Below are 14,661 nucleotides of genomic sequence, written 5' to 3'. Positions count from 1 at the left end.
TTTGAAAGAGAAATTACTTAGACTAACTATTCTGGGGTAATCCTGGGGGTCTCCCGCTGTCATTGTGTGCAATTAATACTCTCTGGATTTTAATTTTTTTTACTACTGCATATCATGACCCATAAAATCAACACAGTGTTTATGATCTTATACAATACACATTCCTATTTACATTCATACATTGTTTCGATGAATTTTTTTTTTTTAGGAAATACTGAAAGAAGTTTAGGTTATGCTCATAATTATATTACAGCATTTACAATACTTACTAAAAAGCAAATCCCCATCCTCAAAGCTGAGATTTTAAAAGCATCAGCTCAGATTTGTGCAACATTGTTTGTTTGACAAGTCAAAATTAACTCTTTATCTAAATTAAAAATTCCTTATACTTTGGAGTTGAGATATTCTTAGTTTTAAGCCCCCGTAAAACTGGGGCTTCAGCTTCTTCTGTGTGGCTGGAAGTGGCTGTGTTTCTTGTAGAGATACTGCTGTAAGTTTGTTCTGTTTGTAACGGTGTCGCTCCTCCATCATCTTTAGGGGATTTGTCCTGCTGGTTGCCCTCTTGTTGCATGGAGGAAAGGGATGCAACGTTGAACTTGTCCATTTCCGTTCTTCTTTGCTGCAGTAATCGTCTGCGTTCTTGCCTTTGAAGGACTTCTGAATTTTCTCTGAGATATTCTCTTGCATCCTCCTGTTCCAATGAAGGTGGGGATGTCTGTGGAAATGCTGGTAATTCATCCTGTGGTGGTTGTACATCCATAACCTGATGTCCTACAGATTGTTTGTCCATAGACTCTCTTGTCATAATGTTGTCCTTGAAACTAAAGCTAGACATCCGTGATTCAGATGCAGTCTTTATTATCAGTGCAGACCCTTTTTTCATAGAGACAGGAGGTGACCCCTCAGATGATAATCCGGGCCATGTGATTTCTAGGTCTGCATTCATTGTAGGTGTTAAATCTGTTTTCATTAATTTGGTTGAAGTAGGTGGTTCAGTCTTTGTAAATGTAACGTACCTCTTTAACTTTGGGATTTTGTCAAGAGATATACCAATTTCTTGAAAGAAATTGTCATGATTTCTTCTTTGTTTAACATCATCATATGAAGGTCTGTATTTCTTTTTTTCTTGTACTTCCCCTATATTTATGGATTTTACAGTGTTTGAACTAAGAAATGATGAAACAGCCGAGGAATGAGGTTCTGATTGTGTGAACTGAACGTACTTCTTTACTTTTGGGATACTGGCAAAAGATTTGTCTGTTTCTCCAATGATATTATAATCAGTTGAAGATGGTTTAACATATTTAGATGAAGTGCTTGATATCCTTGTTTCTTGAGTTACCCCAGATATTCCAACTCTTTCAGTTAAGACAGCAGGATATTGACTTTCAGCAGGTATGAAGTGAATGTATCTCTTAACTCTTGGTATTCTGTCAAGATTATCAGACGAAGTGCTATGTGTCATTGATTCTGCTTTGTTTCCATTAGTAGCTGGTTGTACATCATCTACAGCTGATGTGCTGGATCCCTCTAATTCTGTTGCTGTCACCTTTATGGATTCAACAACATTTGAAGAAGGAAGTTGTGACTGGGCTGAGGAATAAGGTTCATATTGTGTGAACTCAATGTACCTTTTTACTTTTGGGATATTGTCATCATTAGTAGATGGTTTAACATCATCTTCAGATGAAGTGCTTGGTCTCCTTGTTTCTTTGGCAACCACAGATACATCGACTCTTTCAGCTGAGAGAGCAGTTGTTGCCTGAACAGGAGATTGACTTTCAGGATGTGTGAAATTAATGTATCGCTTAACTTTTGGAATTTTATCAAAAGGTGCTCCTGTATGTCCACCAAAATAGTCTTCCTTAGCAATTAGTGTGTCATCATCCACAGATGAAATGCTTAATCTCCTTGTTTCTGAAATGACCTCAGATATTCCAACTCTTTCAGCTGATAAAGCAGTTGTTGACTGTTCAGGGGATTTATTTATAAATTGAATATATCTCTTAACTCTTGGTACTCTGTCAAGACATGCTTCTGTTTGCCCAAAGACTTTGTCTTCCTTTACGTTCTCCTTAGGAGATGGTTGTGCATTACCTTCAACTAAAGTACTAGATCCTCTTGATTCTGTTTCTGTCACCTTCATAGACTTTACAGTGCTTGGAAGAGGAAATGGTGCAAGACCCTGGGAAGGTTCAAATTGTGTGAACTTAATGTATCTCTTTACTTTTGGGATTTTTTCAAAAGATGCACCTCTTTCTTCAATGACATTATTATCATGAGATGGCTTATCATCAACTTCAGATGAAGTGCTTGATCTTCTTGTTTCTTGAAAACCCCCAGATATTCTTTCAGATAAGAGAGCGGTTGTTGTCTGAACAAGAGGTTCACTTTCATGCTTTGTGAATCGAATATATCGCTTAACCTTTGGTATTTTGCCAAGAGATGCTCCAATATGTCCAAAGACATTGTCTTCCTTAGCGGTTAGTGTGACATCTTCCTCAGATGAAGTGATTGATCTCCTTGTATCTTGATCTACCCCCGATATTCCAACTCTTTCAGCTGAGACAGCTGACTGAGCAAGGGATTGACTTTCAGGATGTGTGAATTGAATGTATCTCTTAACTTTTGGTACTCGATCTAAAGATACTCCTGTTTTTGCAAAAACATTGTCTTCCTGAGCATCATCCTCAGATGAAGTGCTCTCTCTGGTGGCTGGTTGTCTCAATTCAGTTTCTGTCACCTTAATGGATTTTACTGTGCTTGAAGGAGGAAATGATGACAGATCTAAGGAATGCTGTCCAGCTTGTGTGAACTTAATGTACCTCTTTATTTTGGGGATTTCGGCAAGGTATTCACTTGTTTCTTCAATAATATAATCTTTGTTAGGAGATGGTTTAACATCTTCTTCAGATGAAGTGCTGCTTCTCCTTGGTTTTTTAGCTACCGCTGATGCGTTTGCTCTTTCAGCTGAGAGAGCAGTTGTTTGAGCAGGGAATTGACTTTCAGGATGTGTGAATTCAATGTATCTCTTAACTCTTGGAACTCTGTCAAGAGATGCTCCTATTTGCCCCAAGCCATTGTCTTCCTGAAAATCATCCTCAGATGGAGTGCTTTCTCTATATTCTGTTTTTGTCACCGTTGAGGATTTTACTGTGCTTGGAGGAAATGGTGACAGATCTGAGGAATAAGGTTCGGACTGTGTGAACTTAATGTACCTCTTTACTTTGGGGATTTCGGCAAGGTATTCACCTGTTTGCCCAATGATATTATCTTCTTTAGCAGATGGTTTAACATCTTCCTCAGATGAAGTGCTCCATCTCCTTGTTTCTTTAGCTACCACAGATACGTTGACTCTTTCAGATAAAAGACCAGTTGTTGTCTGCACAGGAGATTGACTTTCAGGATGTGTGAATTGAATGTATCTCTTAACTCTTGGCACTCTATCAAGAGATGCTCCTGTTTGTCCAAAGACATTGTCTTCCTCAGCAGTTAGTTTGACATCCTCCGAAGAAGTGCTTGATCTCCTTGCTTCTGATTTGGTTTTCACCTCAGGTGTGACAGGCAGTGTATCTGAAGTGGTATCTGAAGAGGGATCAAACTGTTTAAATGTGATGTATCCTTTTACTTTTGAAATTCCATCAAAAGATGCACCTATTTTCCTGAAGAAATTGTCTTCGTTGGTTGTCGGTTGAACATCATCTTTTGAGGATGAGCTAGATCTCCCTGTTTCCATTATAGCATCTTTCTTGGTTAAAGAATGTGATGGCAGAGTTGGGGAATGAGGTTCAGACTGCTTGAATTGAATGTATCTTTTCACTTTTTTTATATTTTCAGGAGATTTCTCTATTTGCGTTAAGTAACTCTGGTCTCCAGAGGATCTGTCAATTTTAGCTTCAGTTTTCACTTCTATCTTAGGTGTAACTTTTGTAGAAGAGGATGAAACTGATGACGGAGTTGGAGAACGTGGTTTGGACTGTGTAAATTGAACATACCGCTTAACTTTTGGTACTGCATTAAAACCTATTTGGCCCCCCAAAAATGTTCCTGTAGCATTCGATTTGTCATCTGACTTGTCAGATGTGCTTGAACTTGTCTCCGCTGCCACCACAGGTCTCTTGGTTGAAACCGGTAAGGATGTTAGAGTTGGAGAGTAAGGTTTAGGCTGACTGAATTGAATGTATCTCTTAACATGTGGCACTGTATCGAGAGAAACGCCTATCTTTCTGAAGAATTTGTCTTCATTAGTTGTAGGTTTGATATCATCTTCAGAAGACGTACTTTGCCTCCTTGATTCAGGTTTTGCCACTTGTTCAGTTGAGATACTTTGTTTGTTCAAGGGCAGTGTTTTCGAGTAAAGTTCAGTGTGTGAGAATTGAATGTATCTTTTTACTTTTGGTAGTCCATCATGAGATACATCCACTTGTCTAACAAATTTTTCGTCTTCAATGGTTTGTTTGACATCATCCTCAGATGAGAAACTGAATCTCCTGGACTCAGTTGTCGCTATAAAGTCAGGTGTGACTACCCCAGTGGTTGGTGGTGAAGATGGTAATTGGACTTGAAGATAGGAATCAGAGTGCGAGAACTGAAGGTATCTCTTCACTTTTGGTAAGATATCAAGGGATAAACTCCTTCCGAATAGACTGTCTTCATTAGTGGTTTGTTCCTTAGTTAACTTTTTCGTCTTGTTAATAGAGACACCAGTGGTTCTTCCAACATCCCAATCAGTTGGTGACCTCCTCTCATCCGTTTCATTTTCTTGTCTGTTGAACAGTCGTGCACTTAATGCTCTTAGTCTCATTAGACCTTTAGAATGTTTCTTCCCAAATACATCTGTGCTGCTAGAGGAGTTATCAAAGTCAATGTTGAGGACTTTGTCTGTATTTTTATCTGATGTGATGGATCCTCTGTTTATCTCAGGTGGTATTGTAATCTCTAATTTTCTTGGATACTCCATAAATTGATCTTCATCTTCACTGGAAATTGATCTATCAGTATCATAGCCCCTGTTCAGTCTGTTTATACTTGATCTATAGACAGGATGGACATGGTATAGTGGAAGGCTCTCATGACTCCCATAGTATGATTGATCATATCGTTTTTTGTATTTAGTCTTTTTCCCTGATAAACCTTTCCTGCTTGAGGTAGGTGATGATGGCAGAGATGAGGAATGGTGTTCATGCTGCTTAAAAAACATGTATTTCTTTATGTCTTGACTTGCATCTTTTGGTGAGGTGCTGAGCTGCATAGATTGTATTGTTGCCTCAGTTGTGCTCTCAATATTAGTTGAAGGTCTGGATATTGACAGTGTTGGGGAAGAAGAGTCAAACTGTTTAAATGAAATGTATCTTTTTACTTTTGAAACTTCATCAGAAGATACATCCATTGTCCTGAAGAAATTGTCATCCTTAGTTGTCAGTTGAGCATCATCTTCTGAGGATGAACTATAACTTTTAGCTTCCATCATAGCATCTTTTTTGGTTAAGGAAGGTGATGATGGCAGAGTTGGGGGATGAGGTTCAGGCTGTTTGAAGTGAATGTATCTCTTCACTTTTTGAATTTTATCAGGAGACACCTTTATTTGACTTAAGCTTCTGTTATCTCCAGAGGATGCATCAATGTTCGCTTCAGATTTTACCTCCATCTCCGATAATGATGGCAGACTTGGGCGTCCAAAATGAGGTTTGGACTGTTTAAATTCAACATATCTCTTAACCTGTGGCACTGTAACAGGACCCACATCTAAAGATATTGCAAATTTGTCTGATTTGTTTACATACTCATAATTCCCCTGTGAATCATCAATAGGCATACCCTCATCGACACTGTCTCCGTGAGTAAAAGTCAAATGTATGTCCGAAGGCTCCAAAGTGATAGTCTCTTGTTTTATTAGAATGCCAGCACTAGGCATTTTATAATTAAATGTGACATCTTCAAGAGTGCCGAATCTGTTTAAAGTGTCCAAGTTTGCACCGTTCTCTGTGTCTGATTCATCTATGATTTCTGATTCTTCTAACTCTTTGTTTACAATATACTTGTTTGGTCCACCTACACTTTCATCACTGTCACTTGAATTAGATAGGCTTTCTATGTCAGAGAGCTCAAACTGCTTTACATCATCAACAAGAACTTCTTTACCAAATGGTTTGTCAAGATCAAACACCTCTGAATCAATTTTTATTTTGTCTGAAGGTGATTCTACTTTGCCTTGCCTCCATGTGTCATCGTCCTTCAATGAGTGTCCCAAAGCAGAGCTGGAGAGGTCCCGGATACTTGACCTTTCAGAGTCTTCAGTGAAAGAAAAGCTCTCTCCACTGTCATTCCACAACTCTGGGTCCAAATCATCAACATTCTGTTCTGTCAGCCTTGATGACCATTCTGAAAATGGCTCTGTGGTAAATCCTGGAATTCTGTTCTTTGTATTTTTGTTTGCAGGTATAGTGACAGGAGGAGGGTCAACACTTGATTCCCTTAATTCTCTTGAAAAGTTATCTTCCTGACTTGAGTGAGATGATGCTGAAGAACTGCCCCTTCTTTTTAACTGGATGATATCATTTGCATCTGGAATTGGCTCAAATTCCATGGATTTTGGCATGTCTTCGGTTGCGATGGGTAGCAGTTTCTTACCATTTGTGACTAAAGCATTTACTTCGCCTTCCTGAAGTGAGCTGCTACTACTGCTGTCTGCTCTTCCTCTATGATTCTCCACATCAAAGGCCTGCTGTTTCCCACCAGTTATTGAGGATTTCTTTTTTTCACTTTCCTCATAAAGAGTATCAGCTTCTGTGTTGCTCTCAGAGGAGCCATCTGCGTGGTCATCCTCTACAGTGACATAGTAAGGCACTTGATCTTCAACTGTGATTTCACCGAATGTAACTCTTGAACCCACTCTCACTTCTTGTTCTTGGTCTTCTACATCAGAGTAACCCTCATTCACATATGGCTGGGGTCCAGTTGAGGAGGTTGTTGGTGGTGGTGGGGGTGAAGATTGTCTCTTGGATCGTATTCTCCTCCATAACTTGTCTAACAGTGGTCTCAAAAAAACACCAAGGATAAAGGCTAAAATGAATGTAATAATGACAGACAGGCAGACAGCAAGAACAAAGTCTGACTGGGTCCTTGTCCCTTGCCGTATAACTGGATCATTTCTTGGAAAGTTAACATTTTCTTGCTCATCCAAGATAATTGCTGCTTCCCTACGTGGTCTTGAGCCACTGTGTTTTTTGTAGACCTGTAGATCAAATACTGATATGTGCTCCCCTTGGGCACCTGAAATGCATATATAAAGTCCTGCATGCTGCTCTGTGATGTCCTTAATTAGTAGTTCTGGTTGGTTATTTGTGGCTTGGCCCTGTGGAGTCCACCAATGAACCTGCATAATATCTAGAATAAAAAGTGAATTTTATCACCAAAAGTAGATTAACATTTACATTGTTTACATGCAGGTTTTAGGAGTTACTTAAATAACGGTAAAAACATATTTTAAAATTATGAATTAAAATAGTAAATTGGACTGTGCTTTTATAATTTAAAATACAGAAGTAGCACCTTTACTGTCATTGCTGCAAGGAATTGATATCTTCATCCCCTCGTAGACAATCATGTTATGATGGTGACCAGATGTGCTGTATTCATGTGTTGGACAAGTGAGCTCTGAGTCCTTCAGGTGAAGCAGATCTTTTCCAGCATGATGTGGTGGAGAGGCACACACCACTTGCCAGGAAACATTACCCATTTCATGATCAAAGCTTAACCATCTTCTCAAGGTCTGCAAGTTGCAGTCACAGTTCCATCTGTTGAAGGAGACATCGACCAAGGCATTCAGGTACCGCAGGGACTGGTAGGCAGGGACAGGAATGGTGACCAGCAGATTATAGCTCAGATCAAGGACCTGGATGGAATTAGTGAGTCAATAAAAATGTTTCCCAAGTTTTAATGCACACTGGGCAAAATATGTTGATTTACTTTTTAACTACAGTCTGTCAAAAGAGTGGAGCTGATGGAGCATACTCCCAAACATAAGACAAACTCTTATGATGATTTTCCACTAGGATAAAAAAAACAACTAAACTAAACCATCTGACCAGTATTAAAATATTACTCAAATAAGCAAAATATTTGAGATGTTACCTGCAGCTGTTTTAGGTCTACAAAAGCATTTGGGTGAATGCTTGTGATGCTGTTATGCTGGAGATGTAGCTCTTTCAGATAACTGCAGTTGTCCAGGTCAGTAAGACCTATCTTAGATATCTGGTTATAAGACAGCTGAAGAATCTGCAGGGACTTCATGCAGCCCAGCCCTGGAGGAGAAATGGATATTGGTGCAAAAGGCAATGATTAACAACCATGCACTGATAAACTTTTTAGTTAAATATAAATGTGTTCTTTGAGGTACAGAGTTTTTATTAGATTGCAAAGTCAGGCATTTTTCAGTTGTTTTGAGTTATAAAAGACAAACAATGTTGTAATAGTTATAAAAAAATAAAAAAAATTCAGCTGGCCATGACCCCACAAATATCTGTCCATAACAACACCTAACATAGTACTGCACACCACGTGAGCACTATGTGAATCACCACTTGTTCTAGTTGAGGCTCTTGCAGCAACACTTCTTGGACACCTTCAGGACGTCACCATCAAGTTGTTGGTAATAGTATGCTAAGTATTAGTTAATAGAATTTGCATCTTTGTGGCAAATTTTTTTGTCTTAATATCTATAACTGAAGCACTTACATTTTTTTAGATGTACAGTGTCTGAAACAAGTACATCCCAAATATTATTAAACACGTCAAGAATTTAGTTCATTCAGAGTGGAAGGCTTACAATGGCTCAGGTATGTCTGTCAGAGAAGAGAAATGGAGAATCTTGCCTATTTTAAGAACCGTGTTGACTACTGAGCTGAAGCGAGGGTCTGTTGAACGAGTTTATCAGAGAGAAACATTGAGGCTGTGCCCTGAATCACAAAGAGGTGAAAAACATTGAGGCGCCATCTAATTCACAGTGCTGCTTACAGGCTTCCCGGATTGGCATCTGTTAAGGCTAAGGCAACAATTTAAAACCTGATTCTTGGTCTTTGTTTACCAAGTCCATTTAGATTTCAAACAAACGAGTTTCAAAGCAGACACAGAAGCATTAAAACCTTGCTGAAATTGCTGTAGTGGCTATCAACACTGACAATCACATCCTGGATTTCAGAAATTAAATTCCAGCATTTCAGAAATTAAATGAAAAGAAATATTAAGCTATTCCCTTTAGAATAGCACTGGATACAAAATTTAAGACAAACCTCAAGAGACCATATTCAAAACGTGTTTGAATTGGCTTTCTGGTCCCTAATTTAATAAACATTATCTAAGATTCCCAGTTAAATGTCCTATGCTTCAGACATTTTAACAAAATAGATTGATTAAATGTAAAACAGCAGGAAGGCTATAGCAAATTATAGTTGTGTTCCAAATGATATACTATACACTATTTAAGCTACCGCCTAGTTTATCAATTTTATACGATTATTTTGCCATCCAGCAGGCGGCTGATAGCTCCTATGTGAGGAAAGCTGCGACAGTTGAGTGCATGAAGTGTTCAACCTAGGCCCTGTCACAAATTACACCCTAAACACTCGTAGTATTCCTACGAGTCCATGCTTTCTTGACATAACGCCACTTTGACTGTCGGGAAGAAGTCTGCTTTGGAGCTTATGGCAAGCCGTTTTAACATTTAAAAGCTAATTTTGACTATCCGGAATTAACATTGTAGATATCAACAATGTCTTTCTGACTATTCGTAATTACATTTTGGATAGTTGGAATTGTCATTCAAGATATCTGTAACGTAATTGTGACTAGTCGAAACGACAGATAGAGATATCTGTAATTCAGTTTTGACTAGGCAAAACTGAATTACAGATATCTGCAATGACCTCATTGAAAACGACATTCAATATGGCAAGCCGTTTTAACATTTAATCATTTAAACCGACTAGTCTCTATTTTCATGCTACTAGTACTTATTTTTTAGATACTAGTATCTATTCCATTAAGTACTAGTACTTATTCATTAGCTACTAGTGCTTATTCTTTAGGTACTAGTGCTATGGCAAGCCGTTTTAACATTTAATCATTTAAACCGACTAGTCTCTATTTTCATGCTACTAGTACTTATTTTTTAGATACTAGTATCTATTCCATTAAGTACTAGTACTTATTCATTAGCTACTAGTGCTTATTCTTTAGGTACTAGTGCCTATTCTTTAGATACTAGTGCTTATTCTTTAGGTACTAGTACTTATTCAATAGATACTAGTACTTATTCATTAGATACTAGTACTTATTCATTAGATACTAGTACCTATTAAATAGATACTAGTACTTATTCATTAGATACTAGTACTTATTCATTAGATACTAGTTCTTATTTATTAGATACTAGTACTTATTCATTAGTTACTAGTACTTATTATTAGATACTAGTACTTATTCATTAGATACTAGTACCTATTAAATAGATACTAGTACTTATTCATTAGATACTAGTACTTATTCCAATAGTGACTAGTAACTATTCTTTTGTTACTAGTAACAAATAATTTTTTTTGCCATTGACTTCTATGGGGATCTGTCATTCAGATATCAACTATTCAGTTCTTACTAGTATGTATTCCAATTGTGACTAGTACATATATATTAGATACTAGTAGTTATTTATTAGGTACTAGTACTTATTTTTTAGATACTAGTACCTATTACTAGATACTAGTATGTATTCAATAAATACTACTAAGTCATTAGATACTAGTACCTCTTAAATAGATACTAGTACCTATTAAATAGATACTAGTACTTATTCATTAGATACTAGTACTTATTCAATAGATACTAGTACTTATTCATTAGATACTAGTACTTCTTCATTAGATACTAGTACCTATTAATTAGATACTAGTACTTATAAATTAGCTACTAGTACTTATTCAATAGATACTAGTAACTATTTATTAGATACTAGTATTTATTCCAAATGTTACTAGTAAGATTTTTTATTTTACTAGTAAGATTTTTAATTGAACTATCCAGTGGCATTTCTGACTAGTCATAACATAAGACGAGTAAAAAAGCAGTTGTGACTAGTAAAATAAAAAATCTTACTAGTAACATTCTGAATAAATACTAGTATCTAATAAATAGGTACTAGTATCTATTGAATAAGTACTAGTAGCTAATTTATAAGTACTAGTATCTAATTAATAGGTACTAGTATCTAATGAATAAGTACTAGTATCTAATGAATAAGTACTAGTATCTAATGAATAAGTACTAGTATCTAATGAATAAGTACTAGTATCTAATGAATAAGTACTAGTATCTAATGAATAAGTACTAGTATCTAATGAATAAGTACTAGTATCTAATGAATAAGTACTAGTATCTAATGAATAAGTACTAGTATCTAATGAATAAGTACTAGTATCTAATGAATAAGTACTAGTATCTAATGAATAGGTACTAGTATCTATTTAATCGGTACTAGTATCTAATGACTTAGTACTAGTATTTATTGAATACATACTAGTATCTAGTAATAGGTACTAGTATCTAAAAAATAAGTACTAGTACCTAATAAATAACTACTAGTATCTAATATATATGTACTAGTCACAATTGGAATACATACTAGTCAGAACTGAATAGTTGATATCTGAATGACAGATCCCCATAGAAGTCAATGGCAAAAAAATGTATTTGTTACTAGTAACAAAAGAATAAGTACTAGTATCCAATGAATAAGTACTAGTATCTAATGAATAAGTACTAGTATCTAATGAATAAGTACTAGTATCTAATGAATAAGTACTAGTATCTAATGAATAAGTACTAGTATCTAATGAATAAGTACTAGTATCTAATGAATAAGTACTAGTATCTAATGAATAAGTACTAGTATCTAATGAATAAGTACTAGTATCTAATGAATAAGTACTAGTATCTAATGAATAAGTACTAGTATCTAATGAATAAGTACTAGTATCTTATGAATAAGTACTAGTATCTTATGAATAAGTACTAGTATCTTATGAATAAGTACTAGTATCTTATGAATAAGTACTAGTATCTTATGAATAAGTACTAGTATCTTATGAATAAGTACTAGTATCTTATGAATAAGTACTAGTATCTTATGAATAAGTACTAGTATCTTATGAATAAGTACTAGTATCTTATGAATAAGTACTAGTATCTTATGAATAAGTACTAGTATCTTATGAATAAGTACTAGTATCTTATGAATAAGTACTAGTATCTAATGAATAAGTACTAGTATCTATTGAATAAGTACTAATAAGCACTAGTATCTAAAGAATAGGCACTAGTACCTAAAGAAGTCTCTTGCAGGTCCTCTGTTCTAATACGCAACATTTCCCGCTCGGTCAAAACCACGGCGGGAAACGCCCATCAACGTACAAATGTGGGGAGGCGTCGCAAAAGTGGAGCTCCTCGCCGGAGCTCGCCGCCAGCTCACATTGAAAATGAATGACTTCCAGCCACTTTGACGCTCTCGCTGGTGGCGGTGTGAACCGCATGAAAGAACCATATTGTAAGTGCATATGAAGTGTGCCATTTGGGACAGGGCCATACTTTATTTTTCGGTTAATTACATTATACATGTATTTGAACTACTCACACTATGTACACTACAAAATGGCATAGCGTAAGTACGCAAAGGCTTTAAGACACCTTTGGACAGACTAGAATCCCATGTTAGAGTTAATGTGAAGGTTGGTCAAAATACAAGGCCCTAATAAAATTCACTCTCTGGAATGTTTAGACTATTATTACCCTTTTATAGCCCATCATGAGGCACTGGAATGCCAGCGCCCAACCCTTGTGACTAGATGATAGGTAATTTCTTTTCACTTCATCCCCAGGGTGGACTGGTTTAAATGGAATCTAACAGGTCAGAAGAGTGTGTAATCGCAACAGATCAAAGTTCCACTGACGATGCAGTCATTTATACCTGGGCGGAGAGTGTGTGGGTTTTATGAATGTCACAGATTAAATAGTACAGAGATCTAATTATTTAAGAATTAGTTTCAATGTTTGTAGTAGTTCTCATTATTTAATTATTAAAAATGAATAAATAAATAAATGATTCCTTAACAGCAAGGATTGAAATGGCATGATTCATTTTAGAATTTATTTTATTGCTTCCATCCACCCATCACATAAAATTAACACTAAGGATGGGAATGTCATCATTATAGTAATGTGGCCAATTAAGTTGCCTTGATTTCCTTTATAATTTAAATATGTTTTTCAGGACAACGAAGAGCAGAGATGTTTTTTAAAGTATAAATTACTAATGCTGTGTGTATCATATGCATACTCTTGCTGCATGCACGTACCCTTTGGTAGATGTTTTAGATGGTTTCTTTCTGCAGACAGCAACTGAAGGTCAGATGCCCAGGATGTACATTCCTGTTCTCCACTTGACAGTGTCCTAGTGCCTGACCGGTCTTTCTTCAAAATCAAAGACAGGCTCTCCAGAGCATTACTTCCCACCCAAAGGTGCAGAAGTCCCATCAATTTCACTTGACCAAAGCTGAGAGGAGCCAGAGAACGCAGGGCATTATTGGATAGGTTCAAGGAAACCGCAGTTGCTGGGATGCGTGTGGGAGTCGTAGTCAGGCCTAAAGAAGAGCAGTTCAGGAGAGGACCTTGCTGGCACAGGCAGGGAACAGGACAGGCAGGGGTGGGAAAGGAGTGTGTCCCCCAGAGGTGGAGAAGCAGCACTGCCACACCAAGCACTGACCTGTATGCTGACATTATAGTCAGCCCTGAAAAATATAAACACAACAAATGATGGATCTAAAATGATGACAGGAAATGGCATACTCACATTTGTATGGTACAATATAAAGAGACAAACAACAACAAAAAGATATAAGATGAAAGCTGAAAAAATGATCCCTCATGAAATCCATTGCTGCACCACAGAATCGGTAAAATAAATTAAATGTACACACACACACACACACATATATATATATATATATATATATATATATACACACACACACACACACACACACACACACACACACACACACACACACAGTTCAAGTCTAAATTATTAAACACCAATCGTTTACTTGCCTAACTAAGCTTAAGGTAAAATTAAAGTAAAACTTTTAAACAAATCACAGATACACTGTATGAAAAATTGTGTAGGTTTATTTAAAACTAACCTTTTTAGGGTATCGATGATCCACTCGGCTCGGACAATCTGACTGTAGCCGGATAATTTCCAAGAAAACACTAAGACTTGACTGAGAAATTCTTTGACTTTAACTCCAACTTCCCTGAGATCAAAGTCTGAATAGCATTATGGCACCAGAAACACACACAGAACAATAGTTCTGCAATCACTCACTTGCCTGAGTTAATGTCTTACTCAGGTTTGTTCCCTCCCAAGTATTTTAAAGGCATTGAAAAAACAAATAAAATATAACAAAAACTATAAAAAGATTTCCTATTTAATAAATAAGAATAAACAGGTGTTTTACATAAATATGGATTGATATTTTAGTGAATTTAATTTCCACCAGATCATTAACCAAAATTAATAATTGAAAAGTAAATGAATCCCTTAACTCAGTCACT

The 14,661-nt window shown here is 36.5% G+C and overlaps 1 protein-coding gene across 3 annotated transcripts; it reads right to left on the bottom strand.

The window, feature by feature from the left end:
* Nucleotides 1-62: 62 nt before the first annotated feature.
* lrrc66 (leucine rich repeat containing 66) lies at nt 63-14,596 on the bottom strand. Of its 3 annotated transcripts, XM_082146987.1 has the most exons (6): nt 14,247-14,596; nt 13,404-13,835; nt 8,134-8,303; nt 7,552-7,894; nt 2,540-7,386; nt 63-1,927 (listed from the first exon to the last, which is right to left on the bottom strand). In XM_082146987.1, the coding sequence occupies exons 2-6, from the start codon at nt 13,822-13,824 to the stop codon at nt 368-370; spliced, it is 7,341 nt and encodes a 2,446-aa protein (XP_082003113.1). In that variant the 5' UTR covers nt 13,825-13,835; nt 14,247-14,596; the 3' UTR covers nt 63-367. The 3 variants fall into 3 exon arrangements, with proteins under 3 accessions (XP_082003113.1, XP_082003112.1, XP_082003114.1); XM_082146986.1 differs by having other exon boundaries at nt 63-7,386; XM_082146988.1 differs by lacking the exon at nt 63-1,927 and having other exon boundaries at nt 7,245-7,894.
* Nucleotides 14,597-14,661: the final 65 nt, after the last annotated feature.

The sequence above is a fragment of the Leuciscus leuciscus genome, assembly GCF_965113295.1.
Source record: "Leuciscus leuciscus genome assembly, chromosome: 19".
NCBI lineage: Eukaryota > Metazoa > Chordata > Actinopteri > Cypriniformes > Leuciscidae > Leuciscus > Leuciscus leuciscus.
The sequence above is the reverse complement of the archived record's forward strand: the minus strand, read 5'-3'. Positions and strand labels throughout refer to the sequence as shown.

What these genes read in the sequence shown, in the direction of transcription:
- lrrc66 (XM_082146986.1), bottom strand. Translation starts at nt 13,824, where the DNA reads ATGTCAGCATACAGGTCAGTGCTTGGTGTGGCAGTGCTGCTTCTCCAC. An exon ending in TCTAAAACATCTACCAAAGG is followed by an intron (nt 8,304 to 13,403) that starts GTACGTGCATGC and finishes TTTCTCCTCCAG; the next exon opens with GGCTGGGCTGCATGAAGTCC. An exon ending in TAGACCTAAAACAGCTGCAG is followed by an intron (nt 7,895 to 8,133) that starts GTAACATCTCAA and finishes AATTCCATCCAG; the next exon opens with GTCCTTGATCTGAGCTATAA.